Source organism: Eucalyptus grandis, chromosome 2 (genome assembly GCF_016545825.1).
Source record: "Eucalyptus grandis isolate ANBG69807.140 chromosome 2, ASM1654582v1, whole genome shotgun sequence".
NCBI lineage: Eukaryota > Viridiplantae > Streptophyta > Magnoliopsida > Myrtales > Myrtaceae > Eucalyptus > Eucalyptus grandis.
Genome location: NC_052613.1, coordinates 33,992,854 through 34,007,107, shown reverse-complemented (window position 1 = coordinate 34,007,107; position 14,254 = coordinate 33,992,854). Strand labels below are relative to the sequence as shown.

General features: G+C 39.4%; 2 protein-coding genes across 2 annotated transcripts; one reads left to right on the top strand and one right to left on the bottom strand.

The window, feature by feature from the left end:
* Positions 1–1,256: 1,256 nt before the first annotated feature.
* LOC104423081 (casein kinase 1-like protein HD16) lies at positions 1,257–6,530 on the bottom strand. Its single transcript, XM_010035541.3, has 17 exons — positions 6,402–6,530; positions 5,678–6,272; positions 5,056–5,190; positions 4,902–4,975; positions 4,741–4,810; positions 4,585–4,640; positions 4,417–4,488; positions 3,915–4,009; positions 3,760–3,826; positions 3,503–3,632; positions 3,202–3,420; positions 2,899–3,047; positions 2,529–2,703; positions 2,302–2,392; positions 2,066–2,223; positions 1,791–1,979; positions 1,257–1,694 (listed from the first exon to the last, which is right to left on the bottom strand). The coding sequence occupies exons 2-17, from the start codon at positions 6,065–6,067 to the stop codon at positions 1,635–1,637; spliced, it is 2,130 nt and encodes a 709-aa protein (XP_010033843.1). The 5' UTR covers positions 6,068–6,272; positions 6,402–6,530; the 3' UTR covers positions 1,257–1,634.
* A 2,569-nt stretch (positions 6,531–9,099) lies between these two features.
* On the top strand, positions 9,100–10,691 carry LOC120290332. Its single transcript, XM_039306313.1, has 2 exons — positions 9,100–9,377; positions 9,946–10,691. The coding sequence occupies exon 2, from the start codon at positions 9,979–9,981 to the stop codon at positions 10,498–10,500; it is 522 nt and encodes a 173-aa protein (XP_039162247.1). The 5' UTR covers positions 9,100–9,377; positions 9,946–9,978; the 3' UTR covers positions 10,501–10,691.
* The last annotated feature ends 3,563 nt before the right edge of the window (positions 10,692–14,254 follow it).

Here is a 14,254-nt window from a genome sequence, read left to right as displayed (position 1 = left end):
CAAACAAGCATTGCCCTTTCGATAAAAATGGTGCCTCCGTGGAATCTGAGGGTTTTCTCATCCCTATGTGATGCACCGAGTTTTGAAGAAGAGGAAAGAAAGGGAAGAAGAAAAAGGACATAAGTGAGATTCTAGAAAGTTCAATCTGAAGAATGGACAAGGATAGAAAGAGATGGGGAGTGTATGACACCGGTGAAAGCGTTAGCCTTGTAATGCATCAAAGATGCAGTAGGCAAGCACGTGAATTGCCAGTGAATACATAAGTGGCCATATACTAGCCATTTGTACTTTAGATTATTAATATTATCTATTGTGTATATACTATAGAGTAGATATACATCGATGTATGACGAGTGGATTGTTTGGGACCAGGATTGTAAATACTCATTTATTCACTTGGATTATACAAGAAGAAATTTTCTAGAGAGAAGCTCTATGAAAGAATGCTTTCTAATGCTCAAGTATTTTGATGAATACAAATGAAAGAAGGGCATCTCTATTTATACAAAAGTTCCTCGGATTATAGCCACATATGGCTTTTCGATCTAGTGGTGGAAATCGCATCTCCCCATCTATCAACTATTGACATCCACGTCGAAAATGATCTAGAATTCAATACGTTTACCATATCACCTGTTTTCGGGGAATGTTCCCAAAAAACCCTTGGTAAATTGATCGGTCACGGTCACGAGAAACCTCGAGACTGTGACAAATGCGTCCAAATATATAGTTTGAGGCTTGAACCAATTTGGGTCAATCTACACAATTATTGAACAGATTGTTCCATATTCAGGCAATCCTATGGACCGACATGTTGCTTCTGGGCTTCCATCACTTCTACTCATCCTTGACAATTGAGGGAAAAGTAAGCGCGGCCGATAAAAATCGTTTCTTCACCGTTGCCACGTCAAAATTGAATGAATTTCTCACTTATACCCTTCTCTCATGTCAATTTGCATGCAAATGATACGATATTTACGTCGCAATATATTCTTCTCCTCTCTTTTCCCTTACCAGTATTCAAATAGCATTATGACTCGACTTTTGAATCCACTCTATTTGAATACCTTCTCTATTTCCTTTTCAATCGACTATCTTTCTTGTTTTTCTTGATGGATTGAAAATGTCATATGGTGCTACTGGTGGGGGGAAAAAAAAGGCTAAGCCTGAGAAGTGATCTTTATCAGGTCACTGATGCATAGGTCTTCAGTACTCGGTGCAATGCACTCCATTTTCAATGCAGCACTACCACCCAGTCATATCATCTCAGTTTATCCTATTAAATCAGAAAAGATAGCATAAGTCAACTAGAGTACTAATACTAATAGAGTACAAAACCCAACTACAACAATTCCAGTTCCCAGTTGATCTGTAGCCTTTTCCACTCTATATACAAAATTGACAATGACAAGGAAACATGCTCATTATTTCTTTGTACTTTGAAAATTGAGCAGGGTTTTCCCAATTAAAAAACAATTAAAAAACAATTAAAGGGTCTTACTAAATTTTCTCTACGTCTTGACAGTATGTAAAATGCATTGAGAATTTTTTAGTAGCCTTGCGATCCCCCACCTCGTTTCGATGATCCTTCCGCTTCTTACCCGTCACCCTCCTCTGATCAAAATTTTAGGAGTTCATGAAACCGTCCTCCCGTAGCAGATCGATGCTAAATAGAGATTCTTTGCCCATTTCTCCTGCATGGGCAGCACCCGATCAAGTTAGCAACTAGCGTGAGGAATGTCTTAAAACACGGCGAGAGATGTGAACTGAAAAGTTTCGAGACAAGGCACCTTGACATGTGTGCTCGGAAAAGCGGAAGTTCGAAGAGTCTCCTGGGTCTCATCCGTGGGTTTTCTTCTTGGTATACTGAGAACGAATGCAGCCTGATCCCATGTCGCAGCTGTTGCTGTTATACGATATCCAGAGTCCCATCGCCGATGAATACCCTCGCTGGGATAAAGGAAATCCAGTTCGACCACCTGAATAAAAAATGGCTATTAGCTACTTATGAATGTTTAAAAAAAAAAAAAAAAAAAAAAGCAGAATTTTTCACCATCTACAAGACCTGCTCTGAGAATCCGGCACCGCGAGACATAACTATTGCCCATCTACTACCAGCTGTACCCATAGATGTCACGTAGAAACCCTCCTTCCACTTTTTGTTGATCCACTTGAATGGAAACGAATCACTTACTTTGTAGGACTGCTGCAGATACTGTGTACCTGGTGAAGCAAATTAAATTTTTTATGAAACGTTCAAGCAGGTATGACTGTACCAGACTAATGTTAAGAACCATATACCTTTTGACATCACCACCAAAGAACTCCCGTTAGTAGATCCCCCTATCGCACTGATATAGTAGTTCTTTTCCCATTGCTCCATTATCCATTCCTAAAACAAAAGAGCATGGTAAGCAAATTCTTTCAGATCACCAATGAAATTGCACTTTTGTGCAAGAGATTAAAGAGACATGGGAACAAAAATCTGGGAAGGGAGGGACACAAATATCTACAAGAAAGAGCTATACCTTGTGAAGAAAATAAGATGAAAATTCATGAACTTGTGAAGTAAACCCAGTGCCGGCATCCATAATTAGGGCCCAGAGGTTTTGGCAGGAGGCAACACTACTGATAAATAAGCCATCTTCATTTCCTTTGTCAATGTGCTGGCTGAGCCTGTTGTCTGCTACATTGTAGTGATACCTACAGAGAATGGTTAAACCCTCAACCTCAAAAAATGTACATACAATTACTTGAAAGGTCCACATTTTTTCCACAAAAATACCAAAGCAAATAAAAATAAAAGGAAACAGAGCAGAGATAATGAACCAAAGAAATCTAAAACGAGACATCAAGCCACTGGAAAAGTTGAAATTTTCAAGTAAGCATATCCACTACCTTTGCTTCATAGGACGCCGCGCATTATAAACACTAATCCACTGAGTAGCTGGCATACCCAATCGGATCTTCTTCTTTGGTTGTCCGTCTTCATCTTCGTCCTCCTCCAGGGTCAACCGTCCTCTCTTCTGACCCACTTGAATTACAAGCTTCAGAACAGACAGTAAAGTCAGATATATATATATATATATAGAGAGAGAGAGAGAGAGAGAGAGAGAGAGAGAAGCAGAACAAGACACTTGAAAGAACAATGAACAGGCTAAAATATGTAGATTAAGTCAAACCGAGAAGAACTTAAACCACCTTTTGAGCACCCTCTGTATTGATAGGTCTAACATCCGGATTTGGTCCAATGATCCCATCAAAAAGAGAAATGTATCTTGCATATTTTGGTTCTTCGTCAAACTTCAAGTTAACCACATGTTCAACAAACTGTCGGAATGGCAGCGGACAGAAGCAACACAGAGTCTCTGGAGATGTTGCCATCTTCTTCTTGCAAACAAGGAACCCCTTATTCTCTCCCTAAAATGAAACACCAGAATCACATTTATTGTCAAACTCAAAGAGGGGCAACTAGCTATCAGCCAGAAACAGAAAGACAAACCTGATATCCTTGCCATGGCAAACGACCTCGAAGGAGGAAAATCAGAGTGTAGGCAAGAGATTCAAGATCATCTCTCCTACTTGCAGTTCTTCCTAAATGAGCATGTACACTCGCATAGCGCACAGTCCCCCTGCCAAGACGACACCATTGAAGTAAGTTGCAATTGGGAACACAATCAGAGATTTAAGGGGCTTAATAGACAAAGCTACATCAATTCATCTTATTCTTATTTCCACACTCAATTATTCCCCAAGTACCTGAAAACATCTGGTCTTTGGTCATACTCTACATGCAGACCTGTTGAATTATCCCGCCATCTTGTAGCTAATAGAGAAAATAATATTATACATTAGCCAGTTATAGAACACTGATGGAACAATAAAATTCAGACAATGAGCATTCAAGAAGGTACCTAATCCAAGATCAACTAGGAATAGCTTCTTCTCATCAGGAGTTCCAGGAGTCCCTAGCAGAAAATTCTCAGGCTTTACATCACCATGAATGTACCTGGAAGTTGGAAAGATAATATTTTTTGAGCCAAAATATAAGACCGCCGTTGATATAAGGGATTTTTTCTTTGGGGGGGAGGGGTAGATTCCTGAAAAGTACATAATCCAAAACTAAAGAGGCAAAAGGCTGGTGTTGTGCGGTAAGATTTTTCAGGATAAGTTGTTAATCCTCTACAGGCTAAATCAGATCAGACAGGAGAAAGTAAATGATTCCTGACATTATCCACAGTAGCCGACAAAAACATCTGTTAATGATAATGAAATGACACTCAAAACCAAATATGCAATGCTCGATCACTCATCCACATGAACTCATGAAGCCTCTACAGTGCTAGAAACACAGGAGAAAATCTCACTTATACATACTAAAAGCAACAACCGTAAGGTGGGAAACAGAATGCTTACCCTCTTGTGTGCAACTTCTCCAATATGGAAATTGCTTCAATGGCTATGCATGCCACCATTTCAGTGGACATTCTAGAGTAATAAATACAATCAAGTTAGCAATTAAAAAGGATTGATTCAAGACAATATACACCATAAGATCATAGGGCTAATTTTGAACAAACTCACGAGTGAGAATTATTATTCCACACATCCCACAAGCTTGGCCCGAGCATATCCATTACCTACAGGCAATCATTAATATGCTTAACGGACTATTACAACTTAAAAGATGACGGGAGAAAATATCTGATGCTGCAAACCGGAAAGGAAATAGTAGCTTACCATGACATAGAAATCACCCTGTCGACCCTTGTAATGTACTCTTGGTACACCATGACTACCACCGAGGGTGCTGTGTACATATGCCATATAAAAAAATTGTGAAGTTTAACAACAGGACGTGACAAAAAGGAGTAAAAATATAATAGGACAAGGATACTCACTTGTAGACTTGCCATTCATGAGGGGGGCCATAGCTGCATCCTTTGCTGCTTCTATGCTCAAATTTCAATGCCACCTGTGAAAGAAAAATGTTAACTGAATCATAAGAACAAGATATGCACACTAAAGCAATCAAAACTGGAGCAACATATGCACCTCTACAGCTCCTGGCCCTGTGGTAATATCGCTTGAACTTCCAGCAGAAACACGTCGGCCAACATAAACTTGGCCAAAACCACCTTTTCCCAATTTTCTGTCTATTCTGTACACTGGGGAACCACCAACTTGGACCTGAGATAGAATTTATGAATGTTTCCAATAGAGAATAAATAGATAGTGCATGCGCACAACAGCCCCCCAGAATAAGAACTGATGCTAAAGAAACTACTGACTCATACATGGAGGGAATCCTAGATTTCCAGCATTAACAGAAAAGGTTCGCTATCAGGAAGTGATGGTGTAAAAATATAGCTGATTCTACCATTTGCAAATTTGAATCACCAACCTGAACAGATAAAAAGTTGATCCTATCACTTAACGAAATTTATTAACCAGTCATATCATTACCAATTGGATATTACCATCAATTTCCAGGTATTCACAGCAAAAAGTTATCGACCTAGCAGTTCTATCGTTCAATCACAACAATCCATGTTGGCCGTGTGCAGAAGACACGGCATCAAGTATCACATTCATGGCAATAAGAATCGGGTAGCCAACTCTGCTAAAAACAAAAGCCCTGGATAATCTCACATACAAAGCTAATTTGCAAGTATACCTTTTCCGGAAGCGGAGCAGTGTTTCCCTCCTCCTCGGCCGCATTTGCCTTCCCACCGCTCCGTCCCTTGCTATTGAATTCATCCATTGGCTTCTCACCCACCTCCTCCCTCTCTTCTCCGCCGCCACCACCACCACCGCCGGCGGTTCTCAATCCCACTTCCGACAACCTATTCTGCTGTCTCTCCTCGTCAGCGACCGCGGCAGCCAAATTCTCAGCAGCAGCTCCCTTCGCCCGCCGGGCGCTCTTCTTCGGTTGCGCGACCGCAACCGCCGCCGCCGCCGCCGCACGCCGCCTCCTCGTCCGCGTGGCGATGCCCTCGTCGGCTTCAAGATTCCGTCGGTTCTCCGCCGCTCGGCCCTTGGACGCGCCGCCACGCGGTACCGGCATCTTTCATTCTCCGATTCTCATACCCCCAACGACTACGTCCCCTCCCAAGAAAAGAAGGCGCCAAAGCTCCGGTCTTTCTCCCCCCACTCCCTTCCGCTCTCTTCGACAACCGACCGACCGGAAGAGGCGCGCGAAAAGGAGAGACCTTTACAGCGAATTCAGGCCGAAAGGGCGGAACTTTCGATCGACCCGGCGATCGATCGAGCTAGAAGAGACCGAAAATCAAAGAAGGGGAGGAAAACAAGACGGACGAGAACTGAGGCTCCGGCGCCAAATCGAGCGACCGGTGCATCAGGAACGCCGGAATCGGCGACGAATTGCGGGAACTGCTAACCTTTTCCGGCGGAGGAGGATGAGGAATTCGGCGTCCATGGGAGCTTGATCATCGATTTGGGGTTTCAGAGATTGAGAATTGGAATTAGAGAGAGAAAGTGAGAGAGAGAGAGAAGGGGGAATATGTTAGTTTGTCACGCATTGGAGCAACGAGGGAATGTCCAAATAAGGAAATTTATCACGTGGGTTGTTCCTGGCCGTCCGATGATGGGGTGTCCCCACGTTGCCCCAGCACTCAGACCGTTGATCATAACCTCAAGAAACATTTGTTTTCTCTTAACGACCTTTTAATGCTGTAGCGTTTTCTGAAAATATTTTCTAAAAAAATCATTTTTTAAGAATATGTAACTATTTTTCGATATTTAGTTAAGATCTAAAAATAAAGTGCAAAATTTTTTTGCTGTTTGATAAAAAAAAAAAAAACATTTTCTTCATTTACTTTTTTAATATTTTTTAATATTTTTAATCTATTTTAATTTATTTGTATTTTTAAAAATCAAATTTTGAATTCTTTTTCTTTTTCTTTTCTTTCTTTTTATCTTATTCTTCGACTGATTGCCGGCTAACGCAACAACCAGTGATTGGCCAAAGAAGAAGGTGGAAAAAAGTAAAAGAAAAAATAATTAAATTTTTATTTAAAAAAAAAAAAGAAAGAGAATGGGCTAATGAGATAAAGTTACGTTTGGTAGTCGGGATAAAATTCATGATAGAATATAATTTATCCTATCATACGTTTGTCTTACTCATGATAGGATAAAGTCGAATATAAGGGGATATAGACGGGATAAAATTATCTCATAAGGAATGTGGGATAAAGATGAATAGGATTTCTAATATTCATAATAAAAATTTATTTTTCTTGAATAACAAACTTATTAAATTAACGAAATTGAAATTATATTTTAATATAAATAATATTTGAATTCTAATTTAAGAAATTAAAAATAAAAAAAATTAATTAATCTTATTTTAATTTATATATTCAACTTTAATTCTATCTTATAATAAACATTCAATATATAAATTAAATATGTATATTTATTATATATTTTAGGTATTTTGTATTTTAGGTATGTTAGTACAGTTTACTATTTGATAAAATTTTATTAAAGAATGATGAAAGGGGAAAAAAGAAATGATAAAGAAAATAATATAAAAAAGGAAAAATAAAATAAATTAAGGAATAGTGTTACGAAATATTTTCACCATCTCTATTTATGAACATTTAGGTTCATTTACATAAATTAAAAAAAAAAAGTACATGATATAATGTGAACATATCTGACTTTAATATTGTAATTCGCTAAACAATGGACATTATATAAAAAAAATCCCAGAATTTCATATTCTATCATATCCAATCTTATCCCGATTAGGAATCCGGACGACTAAACGTAGCCGAAAGAGTGAGTAAGGAAAATATTTTCCCCAACTTGAAAAGTGGAAAACATTTTCCCCTCTTTTAGAAGATCTTTTTTTCTAATTCATTTTTGATGAAACAAATACCGAAAAATCTGTAAAATATTTTTTTTGTAAGTTATTTTAGCCGAAATGAATAAAGTCTAAGTGTAGGTCGCATTTACCCTTTTTCGTAACATGATTGTTCTATGAATTACACTGCGCATCCTTCAATTTTATGGAAGTGGGTATTAATAGTGATCACCGGCAAAAGAACCTTTAGAAAAACAATTATGACGATGGGTCGTTAGTCGATATCTATCTATCCAAGCCCGAGAGTTTTGTAGCACATAAGATGAGTGATAACATGATTGACAAAAAAAAAATGACTTGTCGAGGACATGTTTGCTGTCAACATACGCACAAAATTTTAGATGCTAACGGGTTGTAATATCTCTAGAAATTGTTCTTCTATTGCTCGAGAGTTGGAGGTACACATGTTTTGTCTAATCGCTCCATTGAGCAATTTAATCACTTTGATCTTATGGTAATTTCTAAATATGATCATCGTATATTGATTTATATTTAAGATGCACACTCTTGTAAGTTGACGAAGCGATCACTAATCTCTCCTCCTTAATTATAAATATATAAGCATTTAGTGATGTTTAGTCTATTCAGAGCATGTTCATTCTCCACCAACATAGTCAAAGTTAGTTGCAGGGTAGGACGATTATAGCTATTGTCTTCATCAGCTGAATGACAACAAACATTCATGAGGCTTGTCTAATCTGAAAACCTATATTGTCAAATAACGAAGGAACAATCTTTTTGCTATCTTGAAAATTTGCCATTTGGAGTTACAAATGTTTTGTCTAATCACCCAATTGAACAATTTCACGATAATTTTTAACTATGATTAAAAGACAATCTTATATCAACTTTTCTTTGAGATGCATACCCATGTAAGTCAACAAAATGATCGTTAATCTCTTTTACTTAATTATAAACATATATAGCATTTGATCATGATTAGCCATTGTCTCCGTTACCTGAATGAATGACAGCAGATACTGACGAGATTCATCCTATTTGGAAAATCCATGCTGTCATATAACAAAAAACTTCCTGCTGTCTCGAAAATCTGCTATTTGGAGTTCTTATGCCATCTCACCCGGTTTTATCCTCTTTTATCTTAATCCTACCTGGCCGAGAACCAAACAAAAACCCATAAATAGACGTCTCCTTCTCCTCTATATAAGCTTTCCCTTGGCCTTTGAACTTTTGCTTCATCAAATCAAAAGCATCTAGAAATCTGAGAAAAAGGCTCTGTTTGGGCCATGAAGTAAAGGGGGTTACGTGACAAAGCCGGCTCTTTGGACTTTCCAAAATTTTCAAAACCCCCCCGTTCGGGACTTTCCACGCCTTTGACAAATTCTACGCGACTCTCTCTTGGCTTTTCGTCGGAAGAAAGGAAAGAACTTTCCCAGCAGCCCTTCTCTTCTTTCTTTCAAAAGGGTTCCTTTCCTCGAGCTCTGCTTCGTCGCCTTTCGTGGAGAAAAGGGCATACGTTATCCAGGTAAATCTCTTGTTTCTGTCTATAATTTGATGGATCAGTTGCTGCAGATTAAGGTCTTGGTTCATTTCATGTTCATCAATACGGTGGCGCTTTCGCTCTTTCCTGGGTTTGAAATGCAGAAAATGGTCTGGAGTCTATCTATTCTGTTAGCTCTCGAACATCATATATTATGTCTGTGCAATTTATAATCAGCTGTGATCATTTGGGGGAGAGGCAGAGAGAAGAGAGCATCCGAGCATGCCGGTTTCGTTCTCAAGTTCATCATCACAAAGTCAGAGCATTAGATAGGACTGTATGAGCAGGTCTTCTTTAAGTATATCCTGCATTGATTTTTGTTAAGCTGGGAACAGATTTTTCTTATTGCTCGGCACAATTAGTTTCGGCTAGAGTCTGAGCGATGAATTCAGTTGAAATGATTAATGTTTGGTTAAACCCGAATGAAATTACGAAGTTGGTCTTCCGGTTGGTGATAGTTTGACTCATCTGTTCATCAACTATTCTTTTTCTTTTTGGCCCATTAAGTCATCGCGTTGACCTCTCTTTGCCTGGAATCTGCTTCCATTTCCAGTGATCCGATTCAAATTCGAAGGAACAGAACACGATGGCTAACCAATCCGGCAACGACAATCACGGACAGAGGGCAGGACGATCCAGGAGAGCATTCCAATTTGCTGTTGCCACGATGTTTAGCATCTGGCTGCTCTTTCAGATCAATCATCAATTCGACAGTCAAAGACATCGCCAGAACGAGGAGAACATAAGCATCCCGGACTCGGGCGCGCTACTTTTAGGCCGTAAGGTGAATCTGGGATTCATGGCAGGAGGTCTTGTACCACATAACGAGGAGCACTCTTACCTCGGCGACAATGATATAGCCGGCGAAAGCGAAAAGACTGAGGAGCTGATAGGAGAGGCAAGGGAGGGTCTGATTCGTGAAGAGAGCGTCGGTTTTCCGAAATTGATCATAGAAGTAACCGGCGATGGCAGAGTTCGAGATGGAGGGGCAGTGACTTACGAAGGCAATGTCTTTGCGGATGAGAACGGGGTACCACCCGATGTGAGCGGTGTGTATGCGATGAAATCTGAAGACGACATTGCGTCTGCAGCACTTGATACGCTATGACATCCTGCCACAAGAGATCGGCCGAAACGAGAGGACGATTCGGTGTGTACTATGTAATGAAAGGTATCTAGAAATAGAGAAGTTTTTTTTTAACTTAAAACGGCCGAACTTTCCCTCCACCGCAGCCTTCTTTTTGAAATTGTGTAAGTTGTGAATAACACATATGTGCAAACTCAGAGGCTTTCTGATCAGTTTCGAATAACACCAATAGACGAATACAATATAGATGCACGAAGAGTTCGAAATCGACCCGACTATATACAAATCGAAATTTAAGTCAATTGCATTCGCACGAGGTGAACACAACCGGAAATGACTCGAAGGAGGACTGATCAATCAGACCCATATCGAACAAGGCCAGGCTCTGCAATTCTTGCTGAAATGTGAAGTTGCCTTCTGCAAATCTTGCAACATCATGATACTGTGGGATTTCAATTGGACCGGTAGTTATCAAGAGCCCATCCAGGCTTAAAACCTGGCCGCCTTCTTTGAGAAACCCGATTCTTATATCCTGAAGATTGATTGGGTCGACCCAGCCCGCTAATAAATCTATTTTTTTTTTCTTTTTTGGGGTGAATATAAGATGAGAAAATAATTGTCAAGAGTGTCTCCATTTGGGCATTGAAACTTGGGGCGAGTCCACAGGACACACAACGTGGGCACACGCATGATCCCCGGAATCCTGTCCAGCTAAGGTTGTTTGAATAGCATGATCGAAATAGGACTCAGTCCGAACGTGTAAATGCATGTCATGATAGTTCAAGTCCACCGTCCTTTCCCAAAACAAAAAAACAAAAAAACAAAACAAAACAAAACAAAACAAGAAGAAGAAGAAATATTCATGAGCAAAAAATTAGATCGTTTTGTTCTCTTAATTATACTAATCAAAATAATCGTTGAATCGCTTTAGGGTGGGGCAGTTGCTCTATAGAGCTTCCTTTTCCTGCGGCATTAATAGATAATTTGCAAAATGAAAGGATCGCCATTTTCAGTGACTTGTACAGAGAAAATTGCACATAGGATACCCAACATGAATGTACATTAGCTTCATCCCACAGTACCACTCAACATGAGTCTTGTCAAAACTTACTTAGTTTACATAGGATACCCAACATGAATGTACATTAGATTCATCCCATCATAGCACTCAATATGAGTCTCATCGATACTTGGTTAGTTTATATAAAATCCAGGCTAAGGCGCAAAATTCAAGATTGGTTTGTGAGAAAAAGACATTTCTCTAAAATTTCATGAGCGTTGATAGCTACATTATTAGCTACATTATCGTGATGAAAATTTTCAATGAACAGGTAGAAAAGGGTTGTAGCCCTCGATAGCCTCCGAAGTCCACTACTCGAACTCCTCACCAAATTTCGAGCTCCTAATGATCTAGTATGTACTCCGGAATCTGTGATGTATGCCTATCAAATTTTTTCCTGTGCAAGGACAAAAATTTTCCAATCCACTGTGGAATCAAGACATTGGACTCCATGTACCCTCCTGTAAATTCTCACTTGCGCATGCCTACCTTCCTAGACATTTTTGAGGTCCTAAATAACTTTAAAAATATCTAGACCGCTATTAGCTCGGTCCGGTCCGGGCCAGGCCGGGTATGGCACGGGCCCGGTCTACTGAGAGAGTGCACTGCACAGTGCACAATGGGGGAAGTAGACGTCACGTGATGCTCACGTGAGTCCGGAGCACGTGCGCCCATGTTCGGGGCGAACAGCGTTTAGACATGGGGAGCACAACGCACGTGCGAGGAAGCACGACCGGAAAGTGGGCAAGCCCCCCCGCCCCGCGGAAACCGGGCCGCCGACACGTGGAATTTGACCGGGACGCGCCCCGCGGGGGGCTTTTCGGTCTTTTGAGCCCCCGCTTATTTAATTTTATTTTCCGCTTTCTTTTTTTCCGAGCGCTTAAAGAAAAAACATCACATGATCGCTGACACCACCACCACCTCCCGTCACGTGCTGCGTGGACCCCACGACGCCCCTCTTTCTAACGAAATATATTTCCACCGGAAAAGTTAATGAACCCTGGAAAAAAAAAAAAATTAAAAAAAGATATAGAGAGAGAGAGAGAGAGGAGGGGAGATCATGTTGGGCGACTTTCCTTCTAACTTCACTCCGGAAATTAAGAAAATATGATAAATATTAAATTAATGGGTGGTTGATTAGGTTAATGAGTAAAATGTTAAATTGCTAAAATAACCTTATCCGGTTACCAGAGTCAATTAACCTCGGGATCAGGGCGTGCATGCGTATCCCTCCCTCTGTCATTATTGGTCCACGTTGCCACAACCTCCATATTACGGTTCAATTGAATTGTACGAATTAAATTATGATAGTAGATTGGAACCACTACGGTATATGTTAAACATACCCTTCATTTTACATTTGTCTCATTTAGCTAAGACAAAGTCAATGGGTACAGATAAAAAAATGTTGGTGGTGTGCACTTGCTCATAACAATTGCATTCACTCGTTTCAAAAGATCGTTCATTTTTTCTATTTAGATTTTGTATTAGGGAGAAATTTTAACACAATAATGCAAAAGACTATTTTCAAGACATTTAAAACTCTCTGTTGTGTGGGCATTTTTTATTGTAAATGTATCGAAATAAAAATGTGTTTTCAATTTAATCAATACATTTATTATGTCGATTGAAGAGATTTGTGAGGAGAAATAAATTAGCGATATTAAGGCAATATTCGTGTTGCTTTTGCACCTCCTATCCTATGCTACTTCATAATCCTTTTTGAGAAATGGACATGGAGCATGAAGTTGTCCCCCATACATTTAATTGTCGAAACTGAAAAACTAAATGGATTTATCCAAAGGAATAGCATGTATTCCCACATATATCATGAATTTCTTGGTATCTCCTATTATTCAATTTCATCTTTTTTTTACACAAGAAGGGACAAAAGCATTTACTATAGTACGAAATTTACCAATCTCAATAACCATTTGATATGAAATTCTAAACATTCACATAGTATTTTCACTCTCCTCGCACCAATTTTTTCCCCCTTTTTTTTCCAACTCCCATTTTTGCTCATCCCAAAAGCGAAGATTCCTAGGATTACGGATGAGAAACTCGGCCGTAATTCTTGCAAGGAAGCCCCAAAAAAAAAAAAAGAGATAAAAAAAAAAGATCAAGAATCTCCATACCCATGGGGCCACGTGGATGAGATCATGACCGTCGTTTTTAACTAATTTTTTCTTTTAATTAACTGGGTCGAGCTGTAAGTATCGTGCCTAAACGTGGGGTAGAGAATATAATAAGCGGCATGATTGGCCCAAAGGGTGGTCAGAAGGTACAGTTAATCAAGTAATTATTTTTTTCTCCCCCAATATATGTATTTTTAAATTATCAGAGCCAGTGCCGATTTTTAGAAAATTATAAAATAAAAAAATTAAGTGCACGAGTCCCGAGGAGAGGGAAAATTCTTATAAATTTGTGGAGCAGAGGAATCCGGCTGTAAACTTGGACGCAAATGGAGGAACAACACCCTCCCGGCGACAAAACCTGCCGGATCGATTCTTTAGGGGTTGAATTTTGAAACCCTCCCCCATTTTTTCCGTATTAATCATAATTTTTCCTTTCCTCTTTTTTTTTTTAATTAATTGTAAATAATTTGTAATTAATTAGCCCGAGTTAATCAATTTTTAAATTACTTCATTAATGGCTAGCTTTTGCTAGATGATGATGATGATGATGCCTGCAACGTCCGGCCTCCCTCTATCT